The sequence below is a fragment of the Xenopus laevis genome, chromosome 4L (assembly GCF_017654675.1).
Source record: "Xenopus laevis strain J_2021 chromosome 4L, Xenopus_laevis_v10.1, whole genome shotgun sequence".
Lineage (NCBI taxonomy): Eukaryota > Metazoa > Chordata > Amphibia > Anura > Pipidae > Xenopus > Xenopus laevis.
Genome location: NC_054377.1, coordinates 104,651,949 through 104,669,536, shown reverse-complemented (window position 1 = coordinate 104,669,536; position 17,588 = coordinate 104,651,949). Strand labels below are relative to the sequence as shown.

At 39.0% G+C, this 17,588-nt stretch overlaps 1 protein-coding gene across 6 annotated transcripts in view; it reads left to right on the top strand.

Annotated features, from left to right (window-relative positions):
- Positions 1 to 916: 916 nt before the first annotated feature.
- Positions 917 to 17,588, top strand: part of pbx1.L (pre-B-cell leukemia homeobox 1 L homeolog) — a 94,192-nt gene continuing 77,520 nt past the window's right edge. For all 6 annotated transcript variants that reach the window (XM_018258633.2, XM_018258629.2, XM_018258632.2 and 3 more), the window contains exon 1: positions 917 to 1,394. In XM_018258633.2, the coding sequence (XP_018114122.1) occupies positions 1,204 to 1,394 (191 nt within the window). In that variant the 5' untranslated portion in view covers positions 917 to 1,203. The remainder of the gene's footprint in view (positions 1,395 to 17,588) is intronic.

The following is a 17,588-nucleotide window of genomic DNA, read 5'->3' as shown; positions in this document are numbered from 1 at the left end:
GGGATGGGGGCGATGAACATTAGCGGGCATGGTGGTGTCCACTATGTAAATCTAGCCCTGCCCCTTCCTCACAGAACACCCCTTCGACCACTGCATAGACGCTGAGCCTAGTTCGTGTTCCTTTAACTGAGGCGCAGGGAGTCATTGCGCAGAGGTGCTCTGGTTCTTTAAGAAAGGGATATGTTGAATTCTACAATAAGAACTAGGTTGAACTCAGGCCTGGATTTGTGGAGAGGCCACCAAGGCCCGGGCCTAGGGCAGCAGGATTTTAGGGGCGTTTTTTAACATTTCCTTTGAACCAATCCCCAATCTTTTTGCACAGGAGATACAATAGTTTTTAAAATTTACGTTTTTTACATTTTTTAAATTTCCTGTGCGCCAATCCTCATTGCTTCAGTCCTGATGATGAAAATTTGAGCAAATAAAAGGGAGGGAGTGGGCCTAGGGGTGCCCTCTGTACTTTGTGGTTGAACTACAGTCTATAGCACAACGTCATCCTAACGTGGGGCCCCACAACCAATGGGATTATTTTGTTGCGTTGGAAGGAGTTCATGGAGCGCAAACTAAAAGCAAAGAATGGACCAAAGCGCCGGTGAAATCCATTTAGATTCATTAAAGCCTGATGCGGAGTGATATCTTGTAACATACCCATACACCTCTCCCAGCCTGAGCTACTCCTTTTAAGACCCCGGGGCCACTGCCTTCTCTTTTCTTTCAGCTCTTCTTTTTCTCTCTTCCACATTCCCCACCTCTGAACCTTGTTGATTGACACGAGAATAGCAAAGGGGGAGGAGAGTGACCTGCCAAAGTACCAATCCAAAGCCAGGGGGGGCGGTACTTTACTTCCCAATGGTCCAATCGGCGTGACAGAAGGGGGGAGCCGAGTCTCCATTCCGTGCAGTGTGCCAGCTCTGGAGAAGAGAGGGATAGACACAGGAGGGGAGGGAGGAAAGCAGAGTCTGAGCCCAAACAAAAGCAGGACACCGAGCTGTGTGCAACTTCCCTGGCCCGGTTTAGACCGCACCCTCCCCGCGGAGCCGCCGTGCCTGGATACTGTAGCTTCTCTTCTTGACCGGGACGGATTCCTGGCGCCCTGGGATTAACAGGAGGGAGCCACAACAAAGGCAGCAGAGAGAAGAACAATAAGAGTTCCCTGTGCGCTGCACTACACAGGGCGCTGCAGAGCGGGGCTCGTTCCTGGAAATGGATGATCAGCCCAGGTTGATGCACAGCCACCCCGGGGTGGGGATGGCAGGACACCCCAGTCTGTCCCAGCACATGCAGGATGGAACAGGGGCCAACGAAGGGGAGGGGGGCAGGAAGCAGGACATTGGGGATATATTACAGCAGATCATGACCATCACTGACCAGAGTCTGGACGAGGCACAGGCCAGGTGAGCAGGATAAGTGCTTTTCTCTCTTTCTTCCAGCAGCTTTAGCCTGGGACCCTGTGGGACCTATGTTCCAGTTTATAATGGTCATGTCCAGCCTGAGGCCCTCCACTTGCAATTCACTAACTACTCACAGCATCCGGCTGTCAAGGGCTGATGGGAGCTGTAGTTAATGACTCCAGGGCCTCTGGGTGGACTTGGCTGATTTTTACAATGAGTGTGTGTATGGATGAGGCTGGATCACTTTTCCCCATTAGCTTCCCAAAGTAACTGTGCTGCTGTTTAGCCTCCTTGTATTACCTGTGAAAGTGGATCAGTCGGCCTGCCCCATAGAGCTAACAATCTGCCTTGTTACATTACGCTTCTTATTCTCAGTGCTGTTAAAGCATTTATAGGTCTACCGTGTGCATTGTATTTGCATGACAGTAACTGTGCGCACAGTATATACATACATGCCTCTGCGCTAAACTCTTACCCCTTAGCAGGAGGGTCGCATTGTCTTTCACTTCTCCATTTTAAAGGCCACCTTATTAGATGCTGACCCAAAAGGGTTAGAAAAACACACCAAAGTGATTTTTTTTCCCCCTCAACAGTTTCCACCTAGATTTCGGATGTTCAACCTGTGACCCTCCAGGTGTTGCTCCATTATAACTTCCAGATCAGCTGTTAGAGGAGTCTGGGAGCAGCAGAAGGGCTGCAGGTTGAACATCCCAGTCCTATTATATATATATGATAAGTTCATTCCTAGAGGAAAAAGAAAGGGGCAGGTTCTCCATCTGTCAGGGAAGCACTAGAGATATGGAGTTAACCTCTGGGCCTCCAAATACATTGTACTGGCAGCTCCTGCGTTCTAAAGATCTGTTTACAGTCGTGCATTGTGATTCACGCCATATAAATATGTTATGTATTCGCTAATACGGAGAGGGACCTATATCTGTCATGTAGGATACTAAGCTAGTGCAAAACAACTCTCCAGAACACAACAATAACATTTACAAAACACTGGCAGAGTTTATGTTCACTGCATAATTTAATATTCGTCTCTGCACATAATCAGTATTAAAAGCATAGTTTGATAATATTAACTTTTTTTCAGCATGTTGATTAACGAATCACAGAAGTTCTGTGAATGGGAGTAAATATGGATTCTTCTGCCAAGGAAGGTTTTTAGTACGTGGCCAATCCAAGCGATATCATTCCCTTTGTTTTGTAATTCAGAGAAGATTAAATACATAACTTATTGCATGCCCTACACTTATCTGTCTAATTGGTTTGAATTACAGCTTCAGTTATATGAACTCCTCAGATAAATTTTTGACTGGCCCTTTCTTGTAATATCGGAATATTATTTCTTTAATAACCAGCGTAGAGGGTTTGCAGTGAATTCTCTGTTGAGCAATCCAGATTTGTGAACGTTTTTGCTTTCCAACCATTTTTCTCTTTGTTAGTGATTTCTAAATATTTAAAGAAGGAGGAATCCCACTACACCTCTCTCATATGGTATAAACTCAACATGTTGTACCCAAACATGCGAATAGAAAAAAAAAAATAAGCAGGCTTTTCAGGAGAAACTTACATTTGGCTGAACTAAATTTGAAATGACAGCACTCCTTGAAATGGATTAAAGGGATTTTATGATGGGATTTATTGAAAAATGTGTTTCCGTCGCAGAGAAATGTTTCCTCCTTGTACATGTGCACAGCATATATATGCATATAATTCCAAGGCAGATACGCCACTTATAAATCTATATATATATATATATATATATATATATATATATATATATATATATATATATATATATATATATATATATATATATATATATATATTTGTCATATGTTTAAATAAAATGCTGAACACTTGCAAACAATTTGCTTGTGAAATTCTACCGTAACATTGAAACTAGGAAAGGGTGAAGTATGTAACAAAATTCAATCTTAGTAAGAAGAAGAGTATTTTTGCTTGACTGATACAAAGCAAGAGAGCAAACCTTTCAGGATCAGTTAATTGGGCAGCCGGTCCTTTGTCAGCGTATAGAAATTTGCAAAGCTACAATGAATAAACGCAAGTGTGATCACTGAGCCACAGTCTATTGTAGCCACGCAGCGATCTCTTTATACTGTAACTGTGTTTCATCCACTTGCAAAAGACCAGTCAGGCCCCAATGCTTAGTTACACTGAAGCCCATCCTCCGCTGTGACATTTTTAACTTTAGATCTTTTTGTATCATTGTATTCTCCTTGTCCTATATATTACCAAAACGTTCCATATTTTGGCTGTGTTCAGGGAAAGTTTCTTTTTTTTTTCCATTTATCTTTTTAATACATTTTTTAAAGAAGTGACTTTAATTTCCTTTTGTCACATGCAAAATATAAGCTTAAAATGCGGTCTGCTCCTGTGTCCCACACTAATACAGTTATTTTTCAGTTTGTGTACTGTACAATATGTAGGACAGGCAAAAGTATGTGCATAATGTAAACTTGAGCAACTACACCTCTCATGTTCCCACAACAGCACATGGATGCTGGGAGATATAGTTCTGCAACAACTGGAAGGTCACAACTCGGTAAAAGACATCCATGCAAAAATGACAAAAGCAATTGCAAGATGCTGTTACCACATGCCAGGCATATGCTTCTCTGTTACTGGATTCCCCTAGAATGGGGAGGCTGGACACTCTATTAAAATGTTAACTGTGCTCTGACGTAATTGAAACACTGTAACAATATGAATGGCGTAACTAGAAGTATGCAAACAATATATTCAACTCAAACCATGCTCTCTACAGGCAGTAGGAAAATATGTACCGGTACTTGTGAGAATAATATACAGGGCACAGGACTGCATGGGAGCCAGGAAGACATTTCTATAAATATACAGGACCCATTTTAACAGTGTCCTTGCACAGAGGTAACAAATAGGCAACCTGCTCTAGGGTTGTACATGTGTATTTATTCTACCACTTGCATGCTTTATTTTATATATTTCTGTACACCTTAGATATACTGAATTAAATATTGGTTTGCATCTTAGATATACAGAATTAAATATCAGTTTGAGGCATTAGTGCATGGTCCCTGTCTGTCAGTTGCAGGTCACTGGAATAATGTGTAAAAAAACCAAAAAAAAAAACCAGAATAATTGTAGTAGACTTTAATGTACAGCGTATCATTTAATGCACGTGCAGCCATAAATGAACTGTTATTTTAAATGGTACCAGGTGTGCAAGCCATGCAGTTTTTATAATATATAATGCACATTATTAGGCTACTCTGCATGAGCCAGAAGTAATATGCATGGGAGCAATATTTAAAAAAAAAAAATCATAAGGTTGGCCTTAACGTATAATGGCTAAGTTAAACAAAGTTCTGGAGCCAGGCTCATATTTTAGAAGCGAAAGGAGTATCCTTTATGTAAACTGAAAATATCATGGAAATGTCAAAGCCATGTCTACATGACTTGGGGATTTGTCTAGCTGCAGCGTATGCTAATACAATGTACAGGACACGGAGACTGTGTGCAAACACATAATTATTTATGCACGTTGCACTGTACAGAACAGATTGTTTCTCTACAGACAGAACATTAATGAAATGTACAGGACATAATTAGTGCATTCTTGACACACTGACTGTAAACAGTTCAGAAATATTCACAAAACTAGCAGTGTGCATGCGAAGACAGTGTAATATTTATTAATGTATAATGTAAAGAGACAACAATAATTAAATGTTCCAGAGAGTTGCTAACAGCATATCCAGCAAGGAAATAACTGTGCAAGAAAGTATATAACGTTCAAATAATACACATCGTACTTATCTAGGGTATAGATCATGGAGTATCATTTTTTTTTTTTTACAAGCAGAATACTTTCTTTTCCTCCAGTTCCATTTGAAGAAAATATTTTTTTTTTCTGGAATTTAAGTAATTTTAAGTAATGTTTATTTTTTAAGTCTGTTCCAGATATTTGCACATATGCATTCCCCAGCTATGACTTTATCTTACAGCAGAATGCAGGCCATTAGTAAAGTTGGGCACGTCAGTTCCTCTTTTTGCCTTTATTTGTGTGGCTTTAGTATTGTAAATATAAATGTCTTTCATTGTCAGTAGGGGTGCTCTCATTATTTGTACGGAACCTTCTTGGATTTGAGAAAAGGAGCTATTGGATATAAGTGTGTGGCTGTTAATGGGAGTTCGTAGAGCACTTTTTTCAGATGTTCGATGTATGTCAGTAAAAGCAAGGGGGAGAATCCAGGATTACTGCATGTGGGAGTGAAGCACAAGGGAGAGAATGCTAATTTACTGTATGGGAGTAAAACACATGAGAGAGAATTCAGGCTTACTCTGTGTGGAACTGAAGCACAAGGGAGAGAATCCAAGATTATTCTGTGTATGTTACACACAAAGGAAAGCATCTCGGGTTACTGTATGTGGATTTGAACTGCATTAGAAAGAGAGCCTAGGCTCAGGTATGGTGGGGTGGAGGAACTTCCTATATGTCAGGCACCAGTGTGGAGCTTTCCACATATTGTCAGTTTCTATGCAATCAGAATGATTGGACTTCTGTGATTTGAGCAGATGTATATGGCCAGATTGAACTGCTTGGTTAGCTTGCAGAATGAATTATTTTATTTCAAATAAAAAATGAGGAGTGGTGGCCTACACTTCTTTACCTTCTGCCTCTCAGAAAAGCGTAGTAGTAGTTAGGGATGGGCAAATTTTTTCGCCTAGTTCCGCTGCGGAATTGAGGCCCCTAGACTTGTATGGAGTTGTCGACAAAAAAAAAATTTTTGTTGAAACTAAATGGGTCCAATTCGCCCATCCCTAGTAGTAGTTTAGGGATGCCTTTATGTCTGCAAACTATTGCAAGCACTTAGATGGGTCGGACTGGGCCAGCGGGACACTGGGAAAAACCCAGTGGGCCCCCTGCTCTTATGGGCCCCGCCAATCCAGAGCCAGATCCCACATCTGAAGGATTCTTCCAGCCGCCGAGCCGCGACCTCCCCTTTTCAGGTGGTTGCGGCAAAATACAGTGTTCGGGCACATGCATACGGGGGGGAGGGGCCCTGGGACAGCAGCCCCAGTCTGACCCTATGTCGCTGACACTTAATCTTTGATAATACAGGTATGGGACCTGCTATCCAGAATGCTCGGAACCTGGGGTTTTCCGGATACCGGATCTTTCTGCATCTCCATAACTTAAATCTACTAAAAAATAATTTTAAGTTTAAATAAACCCAAACGGTTTTGTTCCAATAAGAATTAATATTTAATATATCTTTGTTTAAATTCAAGGTACTGTTTTATTATTATGGGAAAAAAAATCTATATAAGTATTTGAACCTACAGACATACATGAATTTTAATTTTAAATATTTCTGTTTTTAGTTAGATGGAGGAAAATGTGCTGCCTCCTTTTTGTTTTAGCCTGAAATGGATACTTTTCCTCTACTGTTTTCATTCCTGTCCTCTCTTCTTGCTGTAATATATGTCTCTCTGTGTGTCTATATAAACACGTGTATGCATGTATGTGTTTATATTTGTGTATGTATGGGATCTATTTTCTATTTTGTGACCTGGGGATAAGGGTTTCCTTCCCGCAGTTTATATCTCCATAACCTAAAGTAATAGTAACGCCTAAATATGGAAGTGTTTAAAAGTGATTAAAATCTAATTTACTGTTGCCCTGTACTGGTAAAACTAATATTTTTGCATGTGAAACATAGCTATATTTTATATAAATATGCTGCTATTGATGAGCGAAATTTTTTGCCAAGTTTCCCTGCGAAAATGACGCCCATAGACTCTAAAGGGTGAAAAAAATTGTTGCTCGTCAGAAAATTTGTTGCACAATTTGTCGCGCATCAAAAAAATGTTGTTGCCCGTAGACTTCAATGCATTTTGCCAAATTTTCACCATTTCGTGACTTTTCAGCGAAACGGGTCAGATTCGCCCACCACTGCTGCTTAGCCATAGGGCGGCAAAGGTTACATAGCAGTTAAATAAACTTTGTTCTATGAACTAAACCAATTGGATGCAATTGTGTGTATGTGTGTGTGTGTGTGTGTGTGTGTGTGTGTGTGTGTGTGTGTGTGTGTGTATGTATATATGTGTTTATGTGTATATATATATATATATATATATATATATATATATATATATGCAAGGAGTTTAAATATTAAAATAAAAAAGACATGTGCCTGGCCCCACACACATTGCTATGCTGTAATAAAAAAATGTGTGTGTGTGTGTGTGTGTATGTGTGTGTGTGTATGTGTATATATATATATATATATATATATATATATATATATATATATATATATATATATATATATATATATATATATATATATATATATATATATATATATATATATATATATTTATTTATTTATTACAGCATAGCAATGTGTGTGGGGCCAGGCACATGTCTTTTTTTTATTTTAATATTTAAACTCCTTGCATTGGCATGCAAAAAGCATGTGGCTAGCTTCTTTTGCAGGGACACAGTTAACTTTTAATTAATAACATATGGGCAGCTCAGAAAAGTCAATTTATTTTAGGCAAACAGGACAGCAATCTGGAGAGTTTGAATAGAGGAAAGCACAGCATCTAATCTCAGACAGCTGAATAAATGTAAGAATAAGCACTTATGGTGCATACTGACTGGATTGGGTGGCAAATGCCTGTCCGTATACAATATTCTGGAATTCACAGCCATTTCTAAATGCAATATCTGGCTGTCAGGCTGGTGGTTTGTTTACAATGTTTTTTGATCCTGAAATACTTAAAATTATTGTCTGTAATAAATAATACTGGTGTGATTGTATGTTGGACTTAAATAAATGTGAATAATATACATTGTAAGCAGAAGGAAGTGTAACATGGGCAAATTGTCTTTCTTGTAAAGGCAAGGCATGGCTGCATGTAGTGAAGAATAGCCTGTTCCATTACATGGAAACAAACAGCCAGCCGAGTGAAGCACTGTCAGATTCCTGCCACGGCACCGTGCGCTTATTGGGTGTTCTAGAACACCGATTCCCTGCCCCATTTATGAAGCTCACTTTGAGGTCTGACTAGATGCTTTTCTCCTCATATAAGGCAGTTTTTTCAGTACCTTAATACTGTATTTCAAATCATAACAATAACTAGTTCTTTGGAGTCAATGCTAAGGTATGCATAACTGTCCTATATACATCACCACTTTCAATGGCTACAAAGTTATTTGTAAATGCAGTTGTGAATTGAAAGTAGAATTTGTCAGAGTTTATGTTATGGCACCTACTCAACCATAAAGATTTTAGAACTGTGCAAAATTTCATTTGATTTGAGTGCGTGCGTGGAAAATATGTTTAAGAATCTCATCCAAACCTTCAATAAAACCCTGGTGGATAATACTGCATATATGTTGATTTATATCTCCTGGGCTGGGTAGAAATGATTCATGATATATTTCAGTTAAGGGATTTAATTTGTGTTTGTGAAAAGTAAATGTGTGCTTCAGAAGCAGGAGGGAAATGTTAGGAGATTCAGCTGCTGGTGAGGGCCCAATATGAGCATGTACTGTTATCATTAGGGTTTATCTTCCATTTGTTTTCCCTTAAATGAAGTGTGAGACATTTTGTGTGCACAGAACATTGTTTCTCAATAGATCCCAGTAGAAAAGCGTAATAAATGGGTGATATTTTGGCCCAGTAGAAAATGTATTTGCTTTTTGCAAGCAATATGGCAGTACCCTAGCATATGTTTTCTTCTGAATTTCTCAGATGAGAAATTCTTTTGACATTCAGTAGTGCCTTTAGCCTTTTGGCACACAAGAAGGTTTCTAGACTAGAATTGAAGAGCTTGAAATGGGGCTTCAGTGAGAATTCAGTGAGAACCTCCTGATACTCCAACTACAGGTTTTAGGCTTGAAATGGTTTCAAATGCTTTTTGTGCCTTACAGCTGCCTGTAATAGTGGGTTGGTTTCTATTAAAATAATTGCACTGACAAGCACACAAACACACACTCAAACACATACACACACAAACACACACACAAGTAGTCGGCACGGAAGCGAGAAATTCTGCATTGTCATGTCAAAATCCAGTCGGTGTGTGAGCGCAAGCCAACTCCGTACCTGTTGGTGCATTTACAGAATGGAGTAGATCCTCTTGAATTGTCTTTTATTCCACCTGCGTTTTTAAGCTGTCAGAGGAACAGCCTAGTGTACCATCACATTAATGAGTTTATCTGAATAACAAATGCACACACTGTGACTTAAGGTGGCCATACACGGGCCGATAAAAGCTGCCGACAGACCGTGTCGGCAGCTTATTGGCCCGTGTATGGGGCCCCGCGACGGGCTTCACCGATCGAGATCTGGCCAAAAGTCGGCCAGATCTCGATCGGATGGGACAGAAAATCCCGTCGGATCGCGGCCGCATCTATTCGTTGATGCGGTCCCGTGATCCGACCGCCCGTTTGGGCATCGTTAGGATCCGATCGTTGGGCCCTAGGGCCCACGATCGGATCAGCCCGATATTGCCCACCTCAAGGTGGGCATATCGGAGGGAGATCCGCTCGTTTGGCGACATCGCCAAACGAGCGGATCTCTCCATGTATGGCCACCTTTACTTACTGTTGAATCATACGGTTTATGTGACTTTTCATTCAACACAATCAAATTCAATTTTTAAGGGTCAGAACAAATAGTTGACTCACAAGGAAAGTTCTGGCGACTTCAGAAAAGCGGATGGGAAGACACGAGGAGGCAGTTCGGGGAGATTGTCGCCCAGAAGTCGAGGCGATTAGTCGCCAGGCGACAAAATCTACCCGAATCTCCTCGTGTGAACTAACCCCTAAAGGGGTTGTTCACCCTTAAACACTTATGTTCAGTTGGTTTCAGATAAAAAGAAATAAAGAATTTTTCCAATTACATTCAATTTTCTATTTGTGACCGTTTTATTTTAATATCGAAGTGTAAATTTTTGTTATTTTTTCACCTTCTAAAGCAGCTCTGGGAGGGGGATCATCGACCCTGTAAACTGATCTAAATTGATACATTAGTTGATACATTAGTTTGTTATCTTTGTCCCTGCTGAGCATAGAATCCCCGAGTTTCATTAAAGGTAGCTGTTAGAATTGATACAATAGTTGCTGATGATCTACAGATACTGCTGAGAAATGTATCAAATAATTGTATCAACTAATTGTAGCAAATTGTAACAGTTCAGAATGCTCCTGGATCACTGAGCTGCCAGACTAAGACACAAACATTAAACTTTAAATGTACATTTTGGGAACAGACTAAAAAAAAATAATGGAAATCAATTGGAAAAAGTCTTTGTTTATGGTAAACAATCTGAAAACAACTGCAGTCGTTGCAGAGTTTGGAACAACCCCTTTGATATAGTGATGAATAGACACTTCAGTCTTAAAAGGGTTCTTTACCTTTAAATAAACTTTTAGTATGATATAGAGAGCAATTGGTTTTCATTTATTTTTATTATTTGTGGTTTTTTTTTTTAGCAGCTCTCCAGTTTGCAATTTCAACAATCTGGTTGCTGGCGTCCAAATTACCTAGCAACCATGCAATGACTTGAATAAGAGACTGGTATGTGAATAGCAGCGGGCCTGAATGGAAAGATCGGTAATAGAAAGTACCAATAACATTACATTTGTAGCCTTACAGAGCATTGCTTTTTAGAAGGGGGGCCAGAGACCCCCCCATTTAAAAGCTGGAAAGAGGAAGGCAAATAAAAAACTATACAAAAGAAAAGAAAAAATGAAGGCTAATTGAAAAGTTGCTTAGAATTAGCCATTCTGTATCCTAGTGATAGACAAATTTAAAGGTGAACTAACCCTGTAAATCTGTGTCCAAATCTGAGCGGCTGCAACTCGTTCCTACACTTGAAGTTTTGCAACATGGTGTGTGTTTCAGCCTATGTAACTGCGTAGGAATGTACTGCTGGACTTTAATTTCACTAGTCTCACTGATTGCTGTCTGGCTTGTCACATCTAAATTGCTTGCAAAATACAGGGATGTGTGAGACCTCAGCAGATATCTGTTTGCAATTCCTGCCTGTAATGGATATGCCCCATCGCTAAAACTTCCAACATTCCTGATCTGAAAATGTGGCCATATTAATTCTTCTGCCCATTGTTCCCAAACTCACCCATGACCCGCTTCCAGAACATTATTGCCCCTTTTTCAGTCAGGACTGTCCTGCAGATTTTCATTTCAGATACCCATTTCCCCACATTGCAGGGGTGCCAGGTTTCATACATACAATAGGATCTCATGGAAATTTTACGATAATTGCTGCATGGTGCAATATTAAGAATTTCTATTAGTGTGATAGATTGGGGCAGAACAATATGTTTTTGCCTGCCCCTTCGACAACCACAGACCTGCTTGTTAATTAGCACCATATGGACAGTTTACAAAATAAATGTATTTATTTTAGAGGCGAGCAATCAGGGGTTTTGAATTCCTTACAGAGGAAATCGCATCCTCCTCCACATTTCAAACAAAGGGACACAATTATGGATAAGTATTTTCTGGTGTGTATTCCCTGTGGAATGTGACAAGCAGACTGTGTATGTGACTGTCTTTTCTCTCTCTCTCTTTTTTTTTTTTTTTTTTTATTTATTCTATTTTCCCATCTGTATAATTTTTTTTGTCTCCCATATTTGCATTCAGCATGGCATCAGATCTCTTGCTATAGCAACAGACTGGTTCATATTGCTAATCGCACGTCTGAATATCAATATCAATTATATCATGTGGTGAACAACGATAGGCCTTGTAAAGGGTGTATTTTAGAACACAAAGGATAAGAAATATTTCAGAGTTCTCAAAAGCTGAAATGAAAGTGGATCGTTTTCAGCAGTATGTGATCCAGAACATTTCTTAACTAAGTGCAGAAGTAATAAGGATCACCATGTTAAGAAGAGATGATGACTTGAGAGTTCCCTAAGGCTTTCGATGAAAGATTTTTTTCAACTTGCGAAAATATTTGTTACTTATGTCCAAAAGATCTTTTTTTTAACATGTGTATTGCTTATCAGAAGAGTTCACATTGATTATGTGTAAATACATTTGGAATTGTTTTTTCATGGAAAGCTTGAATCATTAGGGTGTTCTTATTCGGGCTTGAGCATTACAGAACTCTTTACAAATGCGCTGTACTGTGCCTGTGCCAAGTCTGACACAGGCACAGGGGATGCCTGTGAAGATTGAGTAAAGATGTTGCCAGCCCACCATTATGAGGACTAACCTGGGCCAGTGAGCTGTTTAAAGGAGAACTAAACCCTATCCCAGTGGAGTAAAAATAGAAAAAGCAGACCCTGTGGTCGGGAGGGGGGCTGAGTCAGCTTTCTCCATAATTATGTGGGTGACCCATGATTTTTTTTTGTGCATCAACTTTGGCCAGGCCAGGAGGTGGGAGCCGGTCAGTTCGCTACAGGACCGGAACTAGGGGTAGGCATAGTAGTTGCCCACCTAGGGCACAATCATGATGGGGGGCGCACTTTTAAGGGGATTTTGTTTTCTTTTTTTATTTTATTTTTTAAATACTGGGTTTGCTTGGCCTAATTACAGACTGGGGGGTAACACTGATTTTTGGCTCCTGCTGGCACAAGTACCTATTTGGGGGCAATATGTTAGATTGTCTGGCTTTTGCTGGCACATGTACAGATTGGGGGCAATATTATGGATTTTTTTGCTGCTGGCATAATTGCAGACTGGGGGTAATACTATGATGGAGGTTTTGTCTTATGCTGGCACAGGTACAGATTGTGGGTTTGGGGGCAATCTGAGGGATTGACTGCCGTTGGCACAGGTACAAATGGGGGTAATATGATAGGTGCTGGCAGGTTGTTGTGCGTGAAAATAGCAGTGACGGTAACTTCAATTTGCAAAACTGCTTTGCGAATATTGTCTCCGCCAGTATTGTTACTCCAATTGCGGCGTAATTCAAATGCACATAATAATTGCAATTTGCGATTATTGCCATATTTAAAAAACTCTCATAGAGATTCGTAGTGTGAAAAAAAAATTGCAATTCTGTTTGCACACTCTTATTCAGCTTTATAATATAACCATGTGCAGGGCAAATATATATTCACTGTGCGAACCAATCTGCCCTGCGCAAAGTTTATAAATGAGCCCCAAGTTCTTTATGAACATAGGTATTACTCATCTTAGGAAGCCAGTAAGCAGTAATTTTTCTTGCCCAGGGCTGCATAGTATTGGTACTACACATTCAAAGGACATCACTAAACATGTTGCTTCATACACCCTAGGTGGGCTATATTTTTTCATATGAAAAAAGAGGTATCATTCCCAACAGTCTTAATGAGACCGTACAAATGAACCCTGAAAAGCCCTGAAATTACCAACAGCTTTCCCTTGAACTATTTGAAGATGTTAATAGTAGTAATGAGCCAAATATTTGCCATGTTTTGCTGTGAAAATGATACCCAATAGACACCAATGGGGGGAAAAATGTTGCCCGTCAGAATAAAAACTCGATTCTAATTAGATTCTGATTCGATTGGCATTAGATTCGAGTTTTGGGGTCGGGACTTTTCGATCGAATGTTAAAATATTTTCATAAGTAACATACCATTGGAATTGTGAATAAAATTTAATCTATTAAAAAAATCACATTACTCTAAAATTCCACCTTTGATAAATAACCCCCTAAGTGTAATTATTTTTTTCTCTTTTTCTTCTATAGTATGGAAAATGCTAGTGGTTTTTAGAAGCATTGTATGAATGTACGTATGTGCATAATAGAAATCCAGCCTAGATGAATTAGCTCAATCCTTAGAGAGGGTGCTGCTGATACCCTTCCTGTTCCTCTTTTCAACTACCCCCCCCTCCTAGCAGGGGCCCAAGGCAAGGGGAAATAGGAATTTCTCACCTTTTGCTTCCAGCTCTGTGCCTTCCTCACTTATTGCTGCTTTAAGTGAGGAGTAAGCAGATTCCTTATATTTCTGGGTGACACATTTGTTCACAGTTAGGGAAATCAATATGTTGAATATTAGCACATTTGTGTGATGTGGCAAATCCTGTGTTTATTATAGTCTGTTGTATGTTTGGATGTAGTCCTAATGAATGTCTATATATAATCGTGTGTGTTTGTATATATATATATATATATATATATATATATATACTTTTTGTCATAGATTTGTAACAACATTCTCACCATTTCTAATTTGTAATGCAGATTGCATTCCACCTAGGGTGTTCGAAATTAATGGTGTCACTGTATTTAGAGAGGAGGGTCTAGCCACGTGCACGCAAGAAAAAAAAATAAAACCCTATTGTGGGCAATGCCAAAGAATCAAAGTAATGAAAATATCATGTAATGTTGTCCTGCATTGGTAAAACTGATCTGTTTGCTTCAGAAACACTACTATAGTTCATATAAACAAGCTGCTGTCCAGCAATGGCGGAAATTGAAAAAAGGCGATATGGCACAGGTTAAATAGTGGATAGCAGGTAACATCAAGTTCTACAGAGCTTATCTGCTATCTGCTGTGTAACCTGAGCCTTTTCTCCTTTGAATAGCTGCCCCCATTGCTACACAGCAGCTTATTTATATAAACAATAGTAGTGTTTCTGTAGCAAACACACCAGTTTATCCAATGCAGGGCAACACTGCTTTATATTTTTATTACTTTAAAACACATATTTTGATGATACTGTTCCTTTATGGCTGTAGCCAACAAGATAACTGCATGAAACACACCTTAAAACCTGTTAAAGGGCATGTAAAGGCAAAAAAAAAATCCAATTTTTACTTTCTTTAATGAAAAAGAAACCTATGTCCAATATACTTTAATTTAAAAAAATGTGTACTTTTTTATAAGAAACCTAACGGAATGCAGGGAAATTCTCCCTTCATTTACTGCTGTGGATAGGAATTGTCATACAGTCCCTAACTGCTGTGCAGGGAAACAATCATACTTATGAACAGCAGGGGGAGCCCCTGCCTTACTTCCCAGCCTTGCAGAACTCAAGCAGCTTTGTTTGTTTCCCTGTAGAGCAGTCGGCGACTGTGTAGAGATTTGTATTGGATTTTATTTTTGCCTTTACATCCCCTTTACTGTTTCCAACTCCAGCTGCAGGGACAAAGATCATGGAGTCAAGATTTAAACAGATAAACTGGGATTCTATTTGGAGGATTATTTTGCTGCAGCCACTGGTTCTGCAAAGTTGTAGACATTTTGTATTAAACAATACAAAAACTATAAAATCCACATTAGATTACATGACAACACAGGACCAAGTGCAGTCTGACTATTCTGATTATTAACTGGCTGTATCGGTTTCTGGCAGATATTATTTGACTTGTGCTGTTTTGATAATTTGTAACGATCCCTAAGCAGCCCAGACCACACTGAGCACGTGCACAGTCTTGGTCTTGCAATGATGTTTAACAAAGTTACAAGATGGTGACCCCCTGTAGCCAACTTTGAAAGCATAAATTATTTGTTTGGTTAGGCTTGTGGTGGAGTAAGTTCATGTTTATATTCGTATACAAAATACAGCATTTCTAGCCTTATTCTATTTTAGACTATACTTCCCCTTTAAGTAGACCTGTCCTTGGGGCATCACTTTCCTCTTATCATTGGGTCTGTGTGTTAGTAGTTATCTATGTGAATCCAGCGCCCCCAGGCTTATTTATTCCAACGCAAGGTCTTGTGAACACGGCCCTCCTCTTTCATTTGAACCAGTTTGTGTTCATATATCATTGTCCAGCTCTATGCAACTTGCCTGGAGAGAAATAATACTTATAACCACTTATCCCAAAGTGATATCACAGGCTATGGCAGATGGTTTATCTATAGGCGTAATTAGACCAGAGTAATGTGACTAAACATAAGCTGAATTTCTTGTAGGGTACCATGGTTATATCTGAAGGGTATATTTTGCACCACCTCAGTAACCAGTGGCTGCCAACCAGCAATTATCCTTGAACAGCCTAGTGCAGTTAAAATAATAAAATTAAATGCCTCTGTGGTTGCTATGGGTTACTGCTGTTGTGCAGAACGGCACCTGTTAAGTATTTTATTAATAATAATTATTAATCAAAAGTACATTACAATAGTATGTATTATAGTCTCACATTTATATTCTGGCTGTCTTGATAAAATCACATTATAACAAAATATGTTGTGTTGGAGAAAACACTGGTATTATGTATTCTGTTTGTCACGGCAGCTTTTTATATACGTGCCACCCATTGCTCATTGCCTGCGGATACAAATGATCAGATTACGTGTCATGATATTGTTTCACTTTCACTTGCAACATCTTTATATTTACACAGAATCGGATTGGAATATGTGCAGGTTACATTAAGCATGTGCAGTTTATTGACAAGCTTTTCAGACTCATTTCCCCAGAAATAAGCTTCCAACCAGTGTTGTATGAGCCCAGCAACTGAAAAGTGCCGGCTTGTTGTACTAGTTTTTTTTTTTGTTTTTTTTTGTCTTCTGTAGATTGTAGGTAAAAAAAAACTATCATTAACTTCCCAATTGTAGCTGGGCTTTTACTAGGAGAAACACATGCAAATACTCTGATCTTGAAATAAAAAATGATCAAATACTTCAATAAAACAATTTTAAGGGAGTGTTAACAAATCTGAAATAGATGCATAATGGATTCTTTTTCTCTTTGTGCCGTTCAGCACAAAGCCTGTTCTAGCAGACAGATTGCTCCCTTTCTGACTAAATAAAACAGGATTGACTTGTCCCACATCTGCAAAATTGCCTTCTGGAAAACTGTATTTTATTCTTTTTTTGTTAAATTTCTTCTTAGGACAAGATTATACAGGTAATTAGGTTAGTATTTAAAATCTGCAATGGAAATAAAAAAAAAGTCAGGGTAGGAGTGATCCTCAGCTGCTATTAATAGTACTTATAATGTCACATGAATCCATTTTTACCCAAACCTCCTCTAGATCAAAATCACTATAATATAGCAGTAGTTATTTCCTTTGAAATTTTTTGGACATATAACCTCTCACTTGCAGAGCTCCACCCCTGATATTTTCTTATCCTGATATTTATGGGCAATTGTTCAGCAATGTTTTCCTATCTGTAAAGGACCAGTAAAGTCATAAAGTGAAAATAGTTTTAACGATTTAAGATTTTAAAAATCTATTTTTTTTTTTTTTACATTTTTA